At 40.1% G+C, this 16915-nt stretch overlaps 2 protein-coding genes and 5 non-coding genes across 15 annotated transcripts in view; 5 read left to right on the plus strand and 2 right to left on the minus strand.

Annotated features, from left to right (window-relative positions):
• LOC122974893 (ELKS/Rab6-interacting/CAST family member 1-like) overlaps positions 1-2457 on the plus strand; it is a 138493-nt gene extending 136036 nt beyond the window's left edge. For all 8 annotated transcript variants that reach the window (XM_044342957.1, XM_044342961.1, XM_044342962.1 and 5 more), the window contains one exon: positions 197-2457. In XM_044342957.1, the coding sequence (XP_044198892.1) occupies positions 197-334 (138 nt within the window). In that variant the 3' untranslated portion in view covers positions 335-2457. The remainder of the gene's footprint in view (positions 1-196) is intronic.
• Positions 2458-6861: 4404 nt separating this feature from the next.
• trnal-caa lies at positions 6862-6972 on the plus strand. The gene is made up of 2 exons: positions 6862-6899; positions 6927-6972. It is a non-coding gene; the product is annotated as a tRNA-Leu (tRNA).
• A 388-nt stretch (positions 6973-7360) lies between these two features.
• trnal-caa lies at positions 7361-7472 on the plus strand. The gene is made up of 2 exons: positions 7361-7398; positions 7427-7472. It is a non-coding gene; the product is annotated as a tRNA-Leu (tRNA).
• An 848-nt stretch (positions 7473-8320) lies between these two features.
• Positions 8321-8432, plus strand: trnal-caa. The gene is made up of 2 exons: positions 8321-8358; positions 8387-8432. It is a non-coding gene; the product is annotated as a tRNA-Leu (tRNA).
• Positions 8433-8594: 162 nt separating this feature from the next.
• The window catches only part of wnt5b (wingless-type MMTV integration site family, member 5b), an 86681-nt gene continuing 78360 nt past the window's right edge, over positions 8595-16915 (plus strand). Inside the window, exon 1 of one of the 2 annotated variants that reach the window (XM_044342993.1) lies at positions 8595-9305. In XM_044342993.1, coding sequence (XP_044198928.1) covers positions 8934-9305 — 372 coding nt within the window. In that variant the 5' untranslated portion in view covers positions 8595-8933. The remainder of the gene's footprint in view (positions 9306-16915) is intronic. The other variant, XM_044342995.1, reaches the window with a different exon arrangement.
• trnak-cuu lies at positions 15684-15756 on the minus strand. Its single transcript has one exon. It is a non-coding gene; the product is annotated as a tRNA-Lys (tRNA).
• trnak-cuu lies at positions 16318-16390 on the minus strand. Its single transcript has one exon. It is a non-coding gene; the product is annotated as a tRNA-Lys (tRNA).

Here is a 16915-nt window from a genome sequence, read left to right on the forward strand (position 1 = left end):
GACTATTTCTCAGCCAGGTAACTTCACGGCTTCATATTTAATGGACAGATAATAGAGTCGTATCAATCTTCTCATCTAACTCTCATCAAGAAAGCAAATCTGATGTCTTTAAATTCCATTTTACCATGTTGGTTGTATAACAATATGTTGGTTTACAAAATGGTAAAAATCCCTCTCTTCTTTCTCTCTCTCTCAGTTGGAGGCAGAGTTAGCGCTGTGTGAGAGGGAGGGGGCGGAGCTACAGGAGTACGCCAATCAGGTCCTGCAGCAGATCGCCGACCGATGCCCCGACATTTTGGAACAGGTCGTCAACGCCCTGGAGGACAGCTGCTGACGCTCGCACACACACACACAAGCAAACACACCCACATAAATAAGCTTACGTATATATGATTCACGAGCACACAAAGTCAGAAAAAAAAAAGCATGCAGACTCGCAAAACATTTAACACGCAGCATCATCAGAAGCCTCCAGTCCGCTGCCGAAATCTCCTGATACGCAAATAAGATCACAGCGTCAGATATGAAGATGAAGAAGATTTCTTTTTTCCCTTCTGTTACCTGCTCTTCTCTCATTTTCAAATAAGCAAAAGGAGAATTTCCCTTCGAGGATCGACAAAAAAAATCGAGTTGTTATTAAAAAAAAAACATTCTTTCACAGTGTCTTTAGTCGCCATAATTTGAATGAACGGCACCAGCTGACGGCACTGCTGTTCAGTTTTGAGTTCAAAGTGCTTTGTTGGCATGCAAGTTCATTGGAAATAGTTGATGTTTTTGAGACTTTTAATACTTATTTTCCTAACTATTCCAAAACAGAAGAAGCCTTCACTGCACTCACCATCTGTGACACTTCAGAGCGGCCATCTTGTGTCCTTCTAGGCAATCAGCAGTTGGACTTGTAACTTGATGTATTTTATGGGGGGAAAAAATATTTTCGAACTGTATAAAAGTGAGTTGCCAGGTTGTTTCTGATGCCAGATTTACGCGCTGTTGCCACATTATTGGATTGGTTCAGATACAATGTGTGTTTATTTCAGCTGCCTTTGGTTCTTTACATCATTTGCTGCTATCTTTTTAACTCTTACTTTCTTTTTTTCTCCCCCCCATTTCTTGTGTTTCTTTTATTTCAGGCATCTGAGGTATGAAACGTCCCAAACTTGCAGATTCTATAAGCAGTAATCTCCAGATAGTTTTGTAAATTGTAAAGAGAGAAGTCTAATAAACAGAAACACTTTTTTTTTTTTTTTTGTCTTGGGAATGTGACACTTTCATCTAATGTTTTCCCATTGCTGTTGAAATGCACAGACGGTAAATCTCGCAATACTCCCTTTATTAAAATATACCAGTGTAGATGTCTTGTGTTTCTTTTTAACCTGAGAAAAAAAACATTCAGTTACGGTGTCCATGCTGAAATTACAAAATCCCTTTTGTGACAATCCCTTTAAAATTAACAAAGGACAAATCTGAACTTGCTCATTTCCCCTCATTGAAACATCTGTTGTTTTTGTTTTCTTTCTTTTTTGGGAGGGAGGGGATATAAAAAAAAAATTATATATTTTTTTGCTTTTGGTAATATATATATATATATAAAACACTAGTCTGGTTTAATTGAAAATATTGTCATCCATTGTTTAGTATATTACATAATGTGTCCAAATCTTTTTTTTGTGATGCAAGTAACCACAGATTTGTTCCACAAGCGGGAGACTGTTATTGGGAACGTATATATTGCACCTACATGAGGCTCTGTGTCCACCAGGAGCATTTTCCTCCAAATCAGTTTCTTGTTCTTGTTGTTTACAGTGGAAATGACACTCTGATGCATGTTTCCCACAGCACTGACAGCCTTAGCATGATTTAAAACGCTTAGAGCACGGAGTGCTTAGAGGTTCAAATTGTTTCAACTTAAAGCAAAAGCTACTCTAACAAGTTTTTATAGTCACAGTAAGTGCTGAAACCATGAGTGAAGCTGCCCACGTGCAACTGTTTAGCTCTGCTTCCTAAAAAAGAAATAAGTGGACACAGAGCCTGAAGACAGGGATTTACGCTGAACACTCAAATCTGATTTTACACCCAGATCTGACCTTTAAGAGGGAAAAAAAAGAGTTTTCCAGCCTCTAAGCACTGTCTTATAACAGCTCCGAGCCCCATGGGTGTAAAGGAGGAGTTTCATTCCACAACATCAATTTTAGGAGAAGGAATCGTCACCTGACGTTGAGTGCAGGCTGTTTGAATGTTACCAGGGTTTCAGGGTTTGTGTAACATTGTATAAATAGTAGGAATCTCATTTTGGAATGAAACTCCGTCAGATATGAGCAAGTGTAAATCCAGTATCTTGTTGTCTGTTTTATAATGTTTTGTCATTGAACGGTGATGACAGGGACTCACCTTGACTTTGCTGTGGATTGAAAATCGGAATGAAAGAATGGAATAAAATAAAATATGGATTTATCTTTACCTCGTTATGGAAGAATTCTGTCTATATTTGTCTGTCTCAGATATTTGACAGGTGAACATTGTTGCACATCCTGACATTTTGTACCAATTCCTTTATTCTCTCACTCACGCTGTCCCTTGCACAGTGGTAAATTTTGTTAAAGATTCCAGACATGTTTTAGGAAATATACAAGTACTGTGCTTTGAATAATAATTTTTTATATGGTTTTTTTCCCCAAAAAAGATGATACAAGATGTCTCATACCTCACTGACAAGTCCATTCTCCGTGTTTGTGCACTGGAGGCTTCAAGTTTCCAGTTGCATACTGGACCATGATTGGCTCCCAGACTAGTATGTTCGTATTTACACCCCTTAAACTCAGAGAAACTTTCCACTTTCAGCAGATGAAAGTGAAAACAGCCTTCTGGTGTCAAACTCTGCACACACATCATTCTGCACAGTGAAGCTCAAACATCCAAGTGAAGTAACAATAAGTAAAACATGTTTTGCAGATGGTATAATGTTTGTTATGTTTTGAAGATGACTGTCATTTATACTCTTTCGCTCAAGTCCTCCTCCACTCAAAAATATGTTTTTCTTCTTGTTCCTACAATTGGATGTTTGAGCTTCACTGTGCAGAGTTTGACACTAGAAGGCTGTTTTCAAATTCATCTGCTGAAAGTGGAAAGTTTCTCTGTGCTCATTGAAAAATCCAATTTAAAGGGGTGGGCCTACGAGCATGATTTGTGACATCACAACTAGTTTGGAGCCAATCGTGGTCCAATATTCAACTTACACAAGTGTGATTTGGGAACTTTGGAAGCCTCCTGTGCACATGGACTTTACAGTGAAGTAGGAGACATTTTGTGTCCGGCAGATAAAATTTAGAATCGAAATTTATTTGCATATTCATAGATTTTGGATTTTTTAATGAGGGAGAAAGAGGAGATGCCATTTTGTGATTTTAAAGTGGTAATGATTTTTTCGTGGAAAAACATCAGACACACAATATTGTTCCAAGCAGAGTATTTCTATATGTCTTAATACATGTCTGTACCTACACGCTGTAGCTGATGTTTATGCTTCCTTGAAATTGTAGCCACAGGTCGGGCAAAGGCAAAGGCAAAGGCGGAGAAAGCACATAGAACTGGGACTGGATTTGTCTGTGGCCTGTGGGACTCCCATTAACCCCTAACATCAATTATAAATCCAGTTTAAGGGCAAATGATACTGAAAAATCTGTCCTTAACTTCTCTGACCTTCCCTTTCCTTCTCTCTCACTATCTCCCCCTTTCACATGCAGACTAAACTGCGTCTCTTATCTTGTCACCAGTGGTTTATTTTCCTACCCTCCCACAATAATGACATTATTCCATACCCAAGGCTTCCCTATCTAGACCAGTATCCTTCAAAGAGGCCCCATCCTGTTCCAGTTCTGCACCACACACTAGCCACACCATTACTACTGTTTGAAATGACCAACGACTCATCCCAAAGTGAAGTGTTTCCCAATAACCTGGACTCAAATCAGATTTATGCTACGCACAGTTTAAACTTGACGTGTTTAGTAACTTTAACTGTTTTTTCGGTGCCAAATAGAAGAATGAAGGAAACATTTTAGGCCAGAAAGAGGGTGAACGAAGATGATTAATGACACAGAGGAGTCGACTGTGTGGAAAGTGCCCCACATACACACTTCCTTTTGGAACTTGCATATGGCAGCAGCTTGGTGTAATGAATTGTGAGACTCATTCAACTAGAAAACCCGGGTTTAAAGGCCCCACCCGGCTCCGCTAACCTTGAACCTCCACCCTGACCTGACCTTTAACCTCCCCTGTGAAGAATTTCCCAAGCAAGGATCAAACCAGCATCAGGTTTTTAGAGCTGTTCTGTTTTTCACACAATAAAACATATCAAACACACCGAGAGCCGACTCCTTGACAGTCTGTAAATGTAGCATATGTGCTGGTGTTTACCGTCACATATGGCAACGCTTTGCGTCTGCCCGTGTGTCCGTACCTGGGTTTGCGTGGAGGATCGGTTCTGCTTTCTCCATCTACTGTCCTAATAAAAGCCAGTGGAGGGAGACAGAAGGAATGGACAGAGCGAGAAAGAGGCGGAGGGAAAGAGAAACGCATGTATGACTCCCTGATTTATGTGATGGAGAGAGAGAGAGAGAGGGAGGGAGAGATAGATAGGAAAGAGTGGAGACACAACCCACTGAGCACCAGACATCATTCATCTTCTTGTCTCTGCTGTAACTCTTCTGTAGCTCCGATTCTCTTTGAGCTGCGTGTGACACAGTTTCAGAACACGCAGTAAGTGCATGTTACATGTTAAAACATCAAAAATATTCATCAAAGAAGTTCATATGTACAATATTCCCACAAAAACCTCATCTAAGATGGAGACGTCCTTTCAGTTTCAAGTCTTACAATAAGCTCCAGCCTTGATTTTGCCCAATCAGCGTGACAGAAAGCAGAGAGTAGAACAAATATAGGCTTAAAAATGTCTTTTTTAAATGTAATTTCTGCATCATATATATCTTTTTTAGCTATTTGACTGAAGTTGTATAACAGCTGGATTCACTTGCAAGCTTAAAATCAAATCCTGAGTCGTGTCCCAATTCCAGACCACGTACTAACATTGATCATATTTTGAGTTTGTAGTGAGTTCATTCCAGAAAAGTGACAAACTTAAGAATACTGAAAGACGTCGGTATGCAAACTAAATTCCTTGATTTTTGCGTCTGCTGCTCAAGGACTCTCAAAATGCATTGTGCAAAGGATGTTTGGGAGTGGCTCACGGCGAGGAATAATGGTGAAAAACAGCTTCAGGGACACTTCAGAAACATTTTTGCTTTTTCTAGAGCTGAAAAAAGTCAAGTAGTCAATTAGTGGATTTACAGAAAATTAGTCTGCAACAGTTGTGATAATCAGTATAATCCAAATTATTCCATGCATCAAGCAAAAACGCCAAACATGACTTGGTTTCTCCTTCTCAAATGTGAGGATTTGTTGCTTTTTCTGGTTTTATATAATTGTAAATTGAATAATTTTTGGGGTTTGGACTGTTGGTTGGACAAAACAAGCAAACTTGGGCTCTGGGAAATTGTGAGTGGCATTTTTCTGGCATTTTATAAACTAAATGGTAGCTTAATTGACAGTGTTGTCGCAATAATCTTGTACAAAACAGAAAACGACGTTGACTTCTTCTACACTAACTGCAAAAACATACTATGATAATAAGCATTAAGCGTATGAGGTATGCACTATACTGTATATGGGTGGAGGTTTCCACGCAGGAGACTGTACTTTGGAAACTTTTCTTATCCATACGTACTTGTGTTTTAGACTTTGTGCAATGATTTTCTCATGAGTTAGCCTGTTTTGGGTTTTTTCTGTCTCTTACACACACACACACCTCTGTTTGCAGAGATCCAGTGTCGATAAGATCCCACTGATACTGGTGATTTACAGCACAAAAAACATAGATGTCCTTGAGATAATATATGTTTGTGTGCACGTGTGTGTAGTTAAAAGTATCTACATACGGTGTAGCCTGTCTCTCCATATATAGAGTATATATGTTATATATATAGTGGAGGGCTGAGACACATGAGGAACCGGGAGGAGAAATAAAAAGTGAGTGACTGCAGAGGAAGTGGGGAGGGCTTGCTTTGGCTTTGAGACGATGTGGTTTCAATCATCACACATCACATCACACATGACTGAAAAGAAAAAGAAGGAGAGAGTGATGGAGAGAAAGAGAAACAGAGGGAGAAGAAGGAGGGAGGGAGGGCTGAGAGCAAAACAAACAGCAGCTCAAATTAAAACACACATTCAGGGTATATTACATATTCTTAAGCTAAATAATTCATGATCTCAGTGCGGTTTGGTGGCGTAATCTCGTTTCTTGTTGGTTTTGGGATATTTTTATTTTTTGCATTCAGATTTTGCTTTATTGTCTCTAATAAATGGTTTGTGAAGTAAACTAATTACTGTCCTGTAGTTGGGATGAATGGGAAAATGAGGGGCGGGCGGAGAGAGCTGGCGAGATGGAAGGGACAGAAGGAGGCAGTGAGCAGTAGGAAAAACTTTTGAGAGGAAATAAAAACAATGTGAGAGGAGTGGAGCTGCTAAAATAAGCTGTTAGCCACTGACAGTCCAAACATCCAGCAACACTGATGACATTTTCCTCTTCTTTTTTTTTTTTTTCCTCCTTCATCTGGCCATTTGTGTGACTTTTTAGAGAAAATTTCTCCCAAGCTGCCGTGTCCCGACAAGAGAGAGGGAGGAATAGACAGATTAGGGTTCACAGTCAGACCGCGTTAAGAAGACGTTTTCACTGTAATGCAACCAAAGCTGGCGGAGAATTCTACGTGAAAACCACAAAGCAATGTCGTTGACCTCAAAATGTCAGTTGTCAGGATGGCCGAGCGGTCTAAGGCGCCAGACTCAAGGGATGACTCCTTCCTGAGCAAAGGGACTTCTGGTCTCCACATGGAGGCGTGGGTTCAAATCCCACTCCTGACAGAGGTTTTACCTGCAAGATTCATCCCAGTTAAATGATTAAACATATGTAAGACGAGTTACCCCCTGAACATGTATGTACATGTAGTAGTCTCCAATCTGAACTGTGTAAAAGTCACAGTACAAGGTCAACTGCACAGGTGAGCTATGTTAAGGTGATTATTAGCATTAATATAAGTTTGGAGGCAACGTGAAGCAGCTTGGCTGAGCTGATAGCTGAGTTATGATTCTGTCAGCACTGTTGCGAAATCATTTAATGTTGCAAAGGGGAAAAAAAAATCTTGACAACTTTTAATAAACATAAATCAAACTGCAAGTGAAAGGGAGAGACAGACGCTTGATGTGGGGTGAAATTCACAAATCATCTGTTACATTTTTCTCTCTGTCAGTTGTCAGGATGGCCGAGCGGTCTAAGGCGCCAGACTCAAGGCTTAAATCCTTCCTGAGCAAAAGGGACTTCTGGTCTCCACATGGAGGCGTGGGTTCAAATCCCACTCCTGACAAAATGTTTACCTGCAAGTTTCATCTTTGTAGTTTTATTACGCAGGTTTCTCCTTGAATAAATCATGAAGGAACAGAGGATAAAGGATAGTTTCACATTTTATCAAGTCTTAAAACAATAGTAAAGTGCCCAAATGACATTTTTTTGCTATAATCATCCCTCCTGTTCATACTGATCATTAAGGGATCCTTTCATAATGCACTTTCAATGTAAGTGATGGGGGACAAAATCTGCAGTCCTTCCTCTGTGCAAAAATCTATTTAAAAGTTTATTTGAAGCTAATATGAAGCTTCAGCCAGCCAGTCGTCCACATTAGTCACTAGTTTTTACTGTCTTTTTAGTGCCAAAGTCCCTCTTTTTGTTACCATACTTCCACTGCAGTTACACAAGGAAACCCTGTTTGTCAGACACACACAAAACAGGGGAAATCTTTACTAAAAACGACTGTGACAGATATCAACTTTATTTGACTAACTCAGACGTCTCAAGCCTCTTTTCAGATAAACTTTTAAATACAGTTTTGTTCCCCATCACTTATATATTAGAAGTTCATTTGGAGGTGATCTTCTGTCAGTATGAACAGGAGGAATGATTACAGCGAGCAAAACCTGTGTTAATGTTCATTTGAGCACCTTTACTGTTGTTTTAAGACAGACTGATACCCTATATTTTAATTAACCGACAAAAGTAGCTGCACAGGTGAGCTGCATTAATCTGATTGTCACACCGTGTAGGAATAAAATAAGTCTGACATGTTTTAGATGTTAGACAGAAAGGGATTAAACTAATTATAAAACTACAGCTAACTGAGTTTTGTGAACTCGTCACTGACTTTTACCACCATCAGTTGTCAGGATGGCCGAGCGGTCTAAGGCGCCAGACTCAAGGCTTGAATCCTTCCTGAGCAAAAGGGACTTCTGGTCTCCAAATGGAGGCGTGGGTTCAAATCCCACTCCTGACAGATGTTTTGCACCCATGATTCATCCCCTCTTATCTGGTAATGATCGAGAGACACACTTTTCTCTCCTCCTGTTTCTGCGTAAAACCATACACTTTCTCTCTCCTTCTCTATTTCTCTCTCTCTCTTTCTCTCTCTCTCTCTCGCAGCGGTGTGCAGGCGGGCAGTTTCCACATCGGAGCAGAGCAGAGCAGTCAGACGGCTCACACACAAACAGAGAGTGAACTTCAGGGCTCTTTTGTTTCACTCGGCTCAAACTTCTCGCTCGTGTTCCTCGACGCGTAAAACTTTGGAGATAACCCTCCCTCCTCCTTCTCCTCCTCCTCCTCCTCCCCCCTCTCTCCCTCTCTCTCTCCCTCTGCGTGCGTAATTAGTTGGAGAGCCTTTGGAAACTTGTGATGGCTGTGAAGAAATCTCACTTTATTTCTGACACCTGTTGCTGAGGACACAGCGCGCGCACACACACGTACACAATAGGAGCGTGTGCCACTGATTTTTCAGCTCATGCTTGCGTTCTTACATGACAAGAGGGGACTTTTTTTTTGGTGGCTGACAGGTCCACGGATCGCCGCAGGCTTCGTTATACTTCTGTGTATTCCAATAAATCAACTTTTTGTGACTCAGACAAGGACTTTCGTGCAGTATCTGTGCGTGAAGGTGATCGAGCAACAAAAGGAAGGGCGTTTATTGTGTCAAAATAGGCGTCAAACTTGTGAGCGCTGCGCTGCAGGCTGCTGCGGGGAACAACACCGATCTGTCTGTAGTTTACCAGCCGGACAGAGTCACACTTTTCGGGGCTTGTGCGCTTCGGATGGTGGGAGGAGAAACTTTTCTTGGACAGCTGAGCAACAACTGGATTCAAGCAAACCAGACCAGGTAAGAAATATAAAGATTTTATAATGAAGTTTTGAAAGAGAGGGGATAAGTACACAAATGCTGCAGGAATATCATAGAAATATCGTAGACGGGGATTTGAGAGTTGTGACTACAACCTAACAATGGTTTTTCTGTGATATACAAATTAATTCTAGTCTTATATGGTTGTTATTATATGTCATTTAATCTTTTCTGACAGTTGACTCTAACATCTGTATCCTAATGAGTTTGATAAGTGGAGCTTTACTGGACTTAATACACAGTTTTGAACTTGACCACTGTTGAGTAAAACTTGCGCTCTGAACAGGTTATAAACATCTGAAGTCAATGTGAGAAACTTTAAACTTCTCCACTGGGTTTGGACTTTGCTCCGTTTGAACTTGTAGACGTTTTGTCCCCACAATGTTTCCGTTGTCACAGTCTACTTACAGAATGGGCTTATTTCATGACAGTGGTGAAATGCAGTGTGTGTGTATGTCTGCGTGTGTGTGTCTGTGTGTGTGTGTGTGTGTGTGTGTGAAGGCTGCCCTCTCGCTTTGCGGTGGAGACCAGGACTATTTTGGTCGAAATGTTGCACAAATGTTTCTCTCAGTAGAGAGAAGCTGCTCTGCCTTCATCTGGGCCAGAGGCTGTTATTGCATCTAACTGCACACTGAAACAAGTCTGTAAGAATCAGGATCTCTTTTTTAAAAATACTTAAAGTGTCTCGGTGACTCTGGTGTTGCATCTCATTCAACAGAAAATGTAATATAACAGGTCCGTATTCTAATATACATGGATGTACTGTGCACAATAGGTGGCAGCTATAGGTCAGAGGTCACAAATGCAAATAAAATATTAATAGCATGGAGGTAAAATGTATGTTAGTCCTAAACTTTCGAGGAGTGTGGACATTTTTTTTAGCTGGTGAAGTTGAAGTGGTCCAATGTAAAGACATTTGTGCTGAGATTATAAGTTCAAGATGTGACATCTTAAAAAATGCTCTGTAGAAAACACAGAAACTCAACTTTAGTGTTTTGTACATATGTTGTTTTTTCTTGTTTTTTTCCATGACTGTAAAGGGTTTTAAATTGTGTCTGAATGTTCTGTATATTCAGTCATTAAGTGGATTTCAAGACATTTAAAGTAACAAGACAAAAAAAGTTTGTGAACAGGTGATTTCATAAAGAAGTTGATTTTTTGTGTGTGTTTTCCCGTCTTGGGCAATGGGATGACCTAGAAGACTAACTTAGGCTTTATGGTGACCTTTGACCCCAGTTCATCTCACTAGACTCACACACAAGCAACATGATCCCATGAACTGATTAAGCATTAGGAAGTGTGTCAAAGCCAAACTTTTTTTTGAGTTTGAGGGAACAGAACAAACACCACAAAACTTAAAAACAGGGTCATTGAGTTTGATTGATCTTTCTCGGAAGAGGCAAAGGCATGCATACTATGACAAAGAAAATACATGATTTAACCCAATTTCAGCAGAAAAGTATAGTAACACAGACATGCACACTTTCAAAAGTAAGAAAATGCACAATAAAGGAACATTTTATTCACCATGATACATCAGAAAGTCACATTTATCTAACTTGATGCAAAGACATCTTCGTTTTTTGTGATTCATTTAAACTTTACCCCCACTTTTCTCGTTTGTGAAAAGGCCGACTTAACAGAGAAAAGTACGTTTTTCGGTCTGTCATCACGTCTGAAAGCAGACCTATCAGATTCATTTTCAACATGCGATGGCTGCAGAAAGCTGAGGTCGTCTCTGGCGGTGACGTCTCCGGTTCGCTTTGCACTTTTATGGTTCTAAGCCTGAAACCCACATTAGCTGTGGACCGGACTGACAGCCAGGCTGATAAACCCTGCAAGAGGAGAGGAAGTGTGTGTCTGTGTGTCTGTGTGTGTGTGTATATATGTGTGTGTGTGTGTGTGTGTGAGTGATAGATAGTGTTAGATGTGTAGATAGAGGTGGTGAAAAGTGTTGCTGTCAACAAGTTAGCCATTAGAGAGAGATAATCTCTCTTCCTCCTCCCCTCCCTGTCTACTCAGTCAACTTCTGTTCTTTCTCTTCCCTCCCTCTCGCTGTTTCATTCATGACGTTATTTTCTATATGAGTCAGTTTTATCTTTTCTCTTTCTTTTCTTTGTTTCAGTCACCTATCTGTTCTCTATTTACTCTCTGTCTCTCTCTCGTCTCATGTTGGGTTTGACGTTAAGGGTGTCTGTCTGTCAGGATTTTATTTTTCTCATTTCAGTTTGAAAAATTGACACATGAGGAAGCAGATTGGTTTTACCCCCTTCAAAAAAAAAAAAAAAAGATTTGTTTCTCTTGAGGACGTTTCAAACACTTTCCAGGCTTATTTCCTTTCATTCACTCCTCGTCTCAACTCTCTCTGTAGTAGCGAGTAACACAAATTACCTAAAAACTAAAATTAATAACAGATTCATGTGGGAACAACATCAAAAAAAAAACAGGCCTTTGTTAAGTAAATGTGTCTGGATGCATTTAAAAAAATGTGTATTCTAGGAATTTTCTCATTTCTTTCTTCACATACCTCTGTCTGTCTGCTTGTCTGCCCTCCAACTGGTGAGAAAGACCTTTTCTTTAACTAAACACTGAAGTGCTGCTTGAGTGTCTTGTCCTTCGGGACTCGGTATTTAGGGAAGGGGAGTAAGTGTGTGTGTGTGTGTGTTTCCACGCCAGACACTTGAGAGGATGGGATGTCTGCAAACATCAATGAATCCTCAAGGTCATTCGAGAGTGTTTTTGTGAAGTGTGTGTGTGTGTGTGTGTGTGTGTGTATGTGTCTGCGTTTGTCCCATGTGTTCAGGCACAATAGATTAGGGAATGTTTTTTAATTTAACAACCCTCTGAAAGTTGACTATTCAGTGTGTGAATGTGTTTGCATTTCTTTGTCTGTGCGTGTGTGTCTGAGAGGAGGGAGTCTTTAACACTGGATGTGTTACATGTGTGTATTTTAGCCCCGTGGGAGCACTAATGGCTAACATGGCCTTACACACACACACACACACACACACACACATACACACACAGACGGTGGTCCATGTGAAGAGGATGGCTTCTCCAGCTCTCCAGTTGAAGAGCCAGTATTTTAAACACTGGTCTCTGATTGGTTGACTGGAATCCTGGGAATTCCTCCCAGGACACTGTATGACAGCGGCCGGCTTAACCCCTGCACCTCTGCTGTGTGTGTGTGTGTGTGTGTGTGTGTGTGTGCGTGTGTGTGTGTGAGCCGTTTTTAGCCAGTTTGGTTTGTGGGATGACTGCGCTGACTCGGCAGAGAGATCCGTTAATATACTTCAGTAAAAGCTTAGCTCCACATTTGATGTAACAACTCTGTTTTTCTCAATCACGCTCTGATTCGACTTTTCACATTTCCAGACATTAAATGTTGTACACGCTCCACCAGGGCTCTCCTCATCATGAAAACAGTCTTCAGGAGACTAGGAATTCATTGGAAGCTTATTTTTTGTTGCAAAAACACCAATTTCAAATTTATCAAAGAAGTGATTTTGCATTCTGTTTTGATGACAATTTCTAATTTAGAGAACGCACATGTTGAGATGCTGTCCACTGTAAGTTTTAATACAAGTCAAAAAATGATTAAAAAGTTGATTATAATGTTATATATATCTTGTAGTTGTGGTCCTTTCCATAATTTATGTGAACCTTTTGACCTTTTGGGAGGTTAAGAGCTAATATTGTATTTTGTAAAGACTGTTTTGATTGAAAGATGATTGAAGAAACTTGTACAACATACCGGAGAAGACTTCCTGATGCAGAATGTGGTTTTTTTTTTTCATCTAGTAATCCAATATTTTTTAACAAGACTAAGATTAGCATTATTATTATTATTATAGCAAATAATCACTAAATAAGTTTTGCATTTATGTGCTCACCAATCAAAGTATTTAATTGATGATGAGAAATAGATGAAAAGTCAGGGGATCTCCAATGTTACTACAACTCATCCTGAAGGGAAGATGAATGTCTTGCAATTGCAAAAATTTCCTTGCAGTTCGTCAAATAGTTGTTGACATATGGAACGACCGACCAACGTCGCCATCATACAACCACAAAAACAAGTGATGGATAAATAGTTTCTTTATTATCCTTCTTAATATCCACTGAAATGTTCGAGCCACTTGAAAACATATTATAATAGAAGTTGACAACTTCACTCAGAGGAGCAGCCTGCACTTTAAGCCTGCTCCTTTTGTGTGTATATTGTGTGTGTGTGTGTGTGTGTGTGTGTGTGTGTGTGTGTGTGTGTGCAGTGTGGCCATGCGGTACTCATTATGGTCAAGTGCTGCGTGTGTATGCATTTCTGCATGTATGTGTGCACTCAAAATGTGACCCTGCGGTATTCGTTACGGTGTCTGTGCTCAGCATTCTCGACGCCTGCACGTGTGTGTGTGTGTGTATGTCTGTGTGTGTTTTAGGCCTTTCTGGGCCGGTGGTTCAGGGCTATGCAGTGATGTCATCGGGGCGGCAGGGTGGGGTAACATGGGGTTAGAGTTTGGCAGAGGTCTGATTCCAGCAGCCCTCAAAATGCGTGTCTGACCAGTAAGTATGTGACTGTCCCTGCTTGTCCGTGTGTTTGCGTGTGTGTGTTATATGGTCAGTGGTAGTGGTCACCAGCTGTATGCTAGCAATGTCCTACACTAATAGTAAAAGTGGTTTATTGGACACTTTATAGAGCCTGAAACCATTTTATAAATCCGGCAGGCTGGTACAAGGGGACAGTCACAGACCAAACGGCCGCAAGCCACACAGCGTCAGACCAGAGGAGATGCAATTACAGAGCAGCATTGTGTCCAAGCTAACCTCTTCTGACCGCTGACTTCATTTACATGAAATCCAGTGTTCCAACTCGATAATGACAGTAAGAAATTCCCTTAACCATGTAAAGCTATTGTCGCTGTATAAAGAACAAAAAGACACAGAGCAAAAGCAGATTTCATTAGCATTTTCTAACTATTTACATACTACTGTCAAGTGTATAGATAGAACCTCAAACTGACGACATCTTATTTTTTCATTTTATATATATTCTTTTATTATTCATATCTGACTCTGATTGCGGTCATAGTTATGAGAAAGGAAGTGCTGCAAGGCCAGATTTTTATCAGGATACTTTATAATCCACTTACACTCAAGTTGTCAGTTTATTAGGTACACCTAACTCAAACTCATGCAGTCTAACACAACGACCCTGCAATAAATCCTACCCTCACAGAGATTATAATGTTGAGTTTTGCTGAAACTGTTTCAGAGAAGTCAACTTTATGGTCATTTTGGTAGCTGTAGTTTGTGATGGTGTTGAAATGTGCTGAGTTATACTGAGAGGTGTCTCTAATATTTTGTCCACCCCACTTATATCAGAGAGTAGGCTAACTAGTTGTATGTGGCTACCAAGTGTATATTCATTTCAGCACATAAAGGTCAGATTGATTAGTGTTTTTGACTTTATAATTAGTTTTTTCCTCACTACAGGGGTATTTTAGCTGCCGTCTGCTCATTTTAATACAAATTTACTTTAGTTATAACCTGTTTAAATGTTTAAAATTGCATTTTTAATGTAAAACTGTTTGATATGTATACCTTGTTCAAAATGTGCCAAATAAGTTTAGAAAAGAAATAAGAAAAGAAAAGGTTAGAATAATGAATGTGCTCTGCCATCTAGTCTCAAATAAAAGGCTTGAAGCATAGTGGTTCTAGTTTCTCAAACATTGCCCCAAAGGTAGCAACGAGACTGAGAGATTGTCTGGATGTTGGATATTTCAAAACTCTGACATTGCAATGTAATGAGAAGAGCATTCAGACATTATATGGGGAATAAGAATGTACAGCCATTATAAACAGCATTATCAATCTCCTCTTCCCTGCTCTCTCTGCTCAGTGGCCCCCCGATCCAACGCTGATAAAACTATCAACAGCACACCTGCACCGGGCTGGAAAGCTGACACACACACACACACACACACACACACACACACACACACACAGACTACCACACAGACTATAGATGAACACAAACCCAGACAGATGGGGACAAGAATCTTATTTCGCGCATGCTCACTTCAGTCTATTCTCCTCTGCTTTTAACTGTCTCTCTTTCCAACTTTCTCCTTTTCCATCTCTCTTCATTTTAACTCTGTTGCTCGCATTTCAGTGTCCAAATGTTGTCTTTCCTGCGTTTGTGTGATAGTGATGTTAGTCTAGCAGCAGAGTTAGGATACTGATAAGATAGTGTTTGATCTCAAAGAGTCAAGAGGACTACATCTTTATCAGAGACTAGTTTCAGCCGCAGACACTCTTGGATCTCAAAGATGTCCTCAATCACTCTCCCAAAAACACCAGCGCCCAACGTGGGGCTCGAACCCACGACCCTGAGATTAAGAGTCTCATGCTCTACCGACTGAGCTAGCCGGGCTTGTGAAGCTTATTTATATACACTCAAAAACAGATATGGTGGTAAATATACACAATCAGCCAGACTTTTACGTCATTTATATGTTTCAAGGACTGCATGACACACACTTATATCTGCACCCTCAGTGTCACGCTGAAGGATATTTAAACCAGAGATCGTAGATAAATAAACCTTCATCCAGAATGTTTTCAGAACTTTTCCAGAATTGCGACAGCATAACTTAGTGCTGTTGCTCTTTAAAAACGTCAACAGGCCAAAGAGAGCGTGATGTTATATTTGGCTGCTGAAGATGTGCTATCCAGTGCTTTCCTTTCTCCCCCTTCCATCATTGAAGTGCTGCCCTAAAACATCATCACCCACTGAAGGGCTTGAAGTCACAACTTTGACATTAAGAGTCTTGTACTTTATCGATTTAGCTAGCTGGGCTACAGGGATAGTGTTTACATACGCTACATAGCTGATTTGATCATGAATGCAACACTTTTCATAACCTCAAAGGCAGTTTGGTGTGTCTAGTTAGTCATTGCATCACTGTCTAAATCAGCCTCTCTAAAACTCCAGCGCCCAACGTGGGGCTCGAACCCACGACCCTGAGATTAAGAGTCTCATGCTCTACCGACTGAGCTAGCCGGGCTTATGCAACCGAAAGCTGTACACTCAGGAACAGGTATGGTGGTAAATGTACACAATCAGCCAGAGTTTCACATCATTTATATGTTTCAACGAAAGCATGACACAAACTCATACCGTGACCAGTTGGGTGATGTCCATGTTATGTTTTTGCTGTGTGAGTGCAGAGAAAAGTATGTCTGAATTTTAATCTGAATTTTCAATAAATCCAACCCAAAATGTTCTTACCATATAATCTAACAAATATTAAGGAATATATATATATATAAATCTTAAAATACACCATTTTCTGATTCATTATCCCCAGTTCTGTGTTTAAAATGCTCATGACAAAAGATTCCTGGTGTATTGTTGGGAAATAATTTTATTTAACCCTTTTTATATAGCTGTAGCTTTGTTTTCATTGTAGATAAATAGATTTTTCCAGAACTTTTCCAGCATTGCAGCAGTGTTACTTAGTGCTTTTGCTCTTTGAAAATGTCAACAGACCAAAGAAAGATGTTATATTTGGCTACTGAAGATGTGTTAT

This window comes from Thunnus albacares, chromosome 23, assembly GCF_914725855.1.
Source record: "Thunnus albacares chromosome 23, fThuAlb1.1, whole genome shotgun sequence".
In the NCBI taxonomy this organism is placed as follows: domain Eukaryota; kingdom Metazoa; phylum Chordata; class Actinopteri; order Scombriformes; family Scombridae; genus Thunnus; species Thunnus albacares.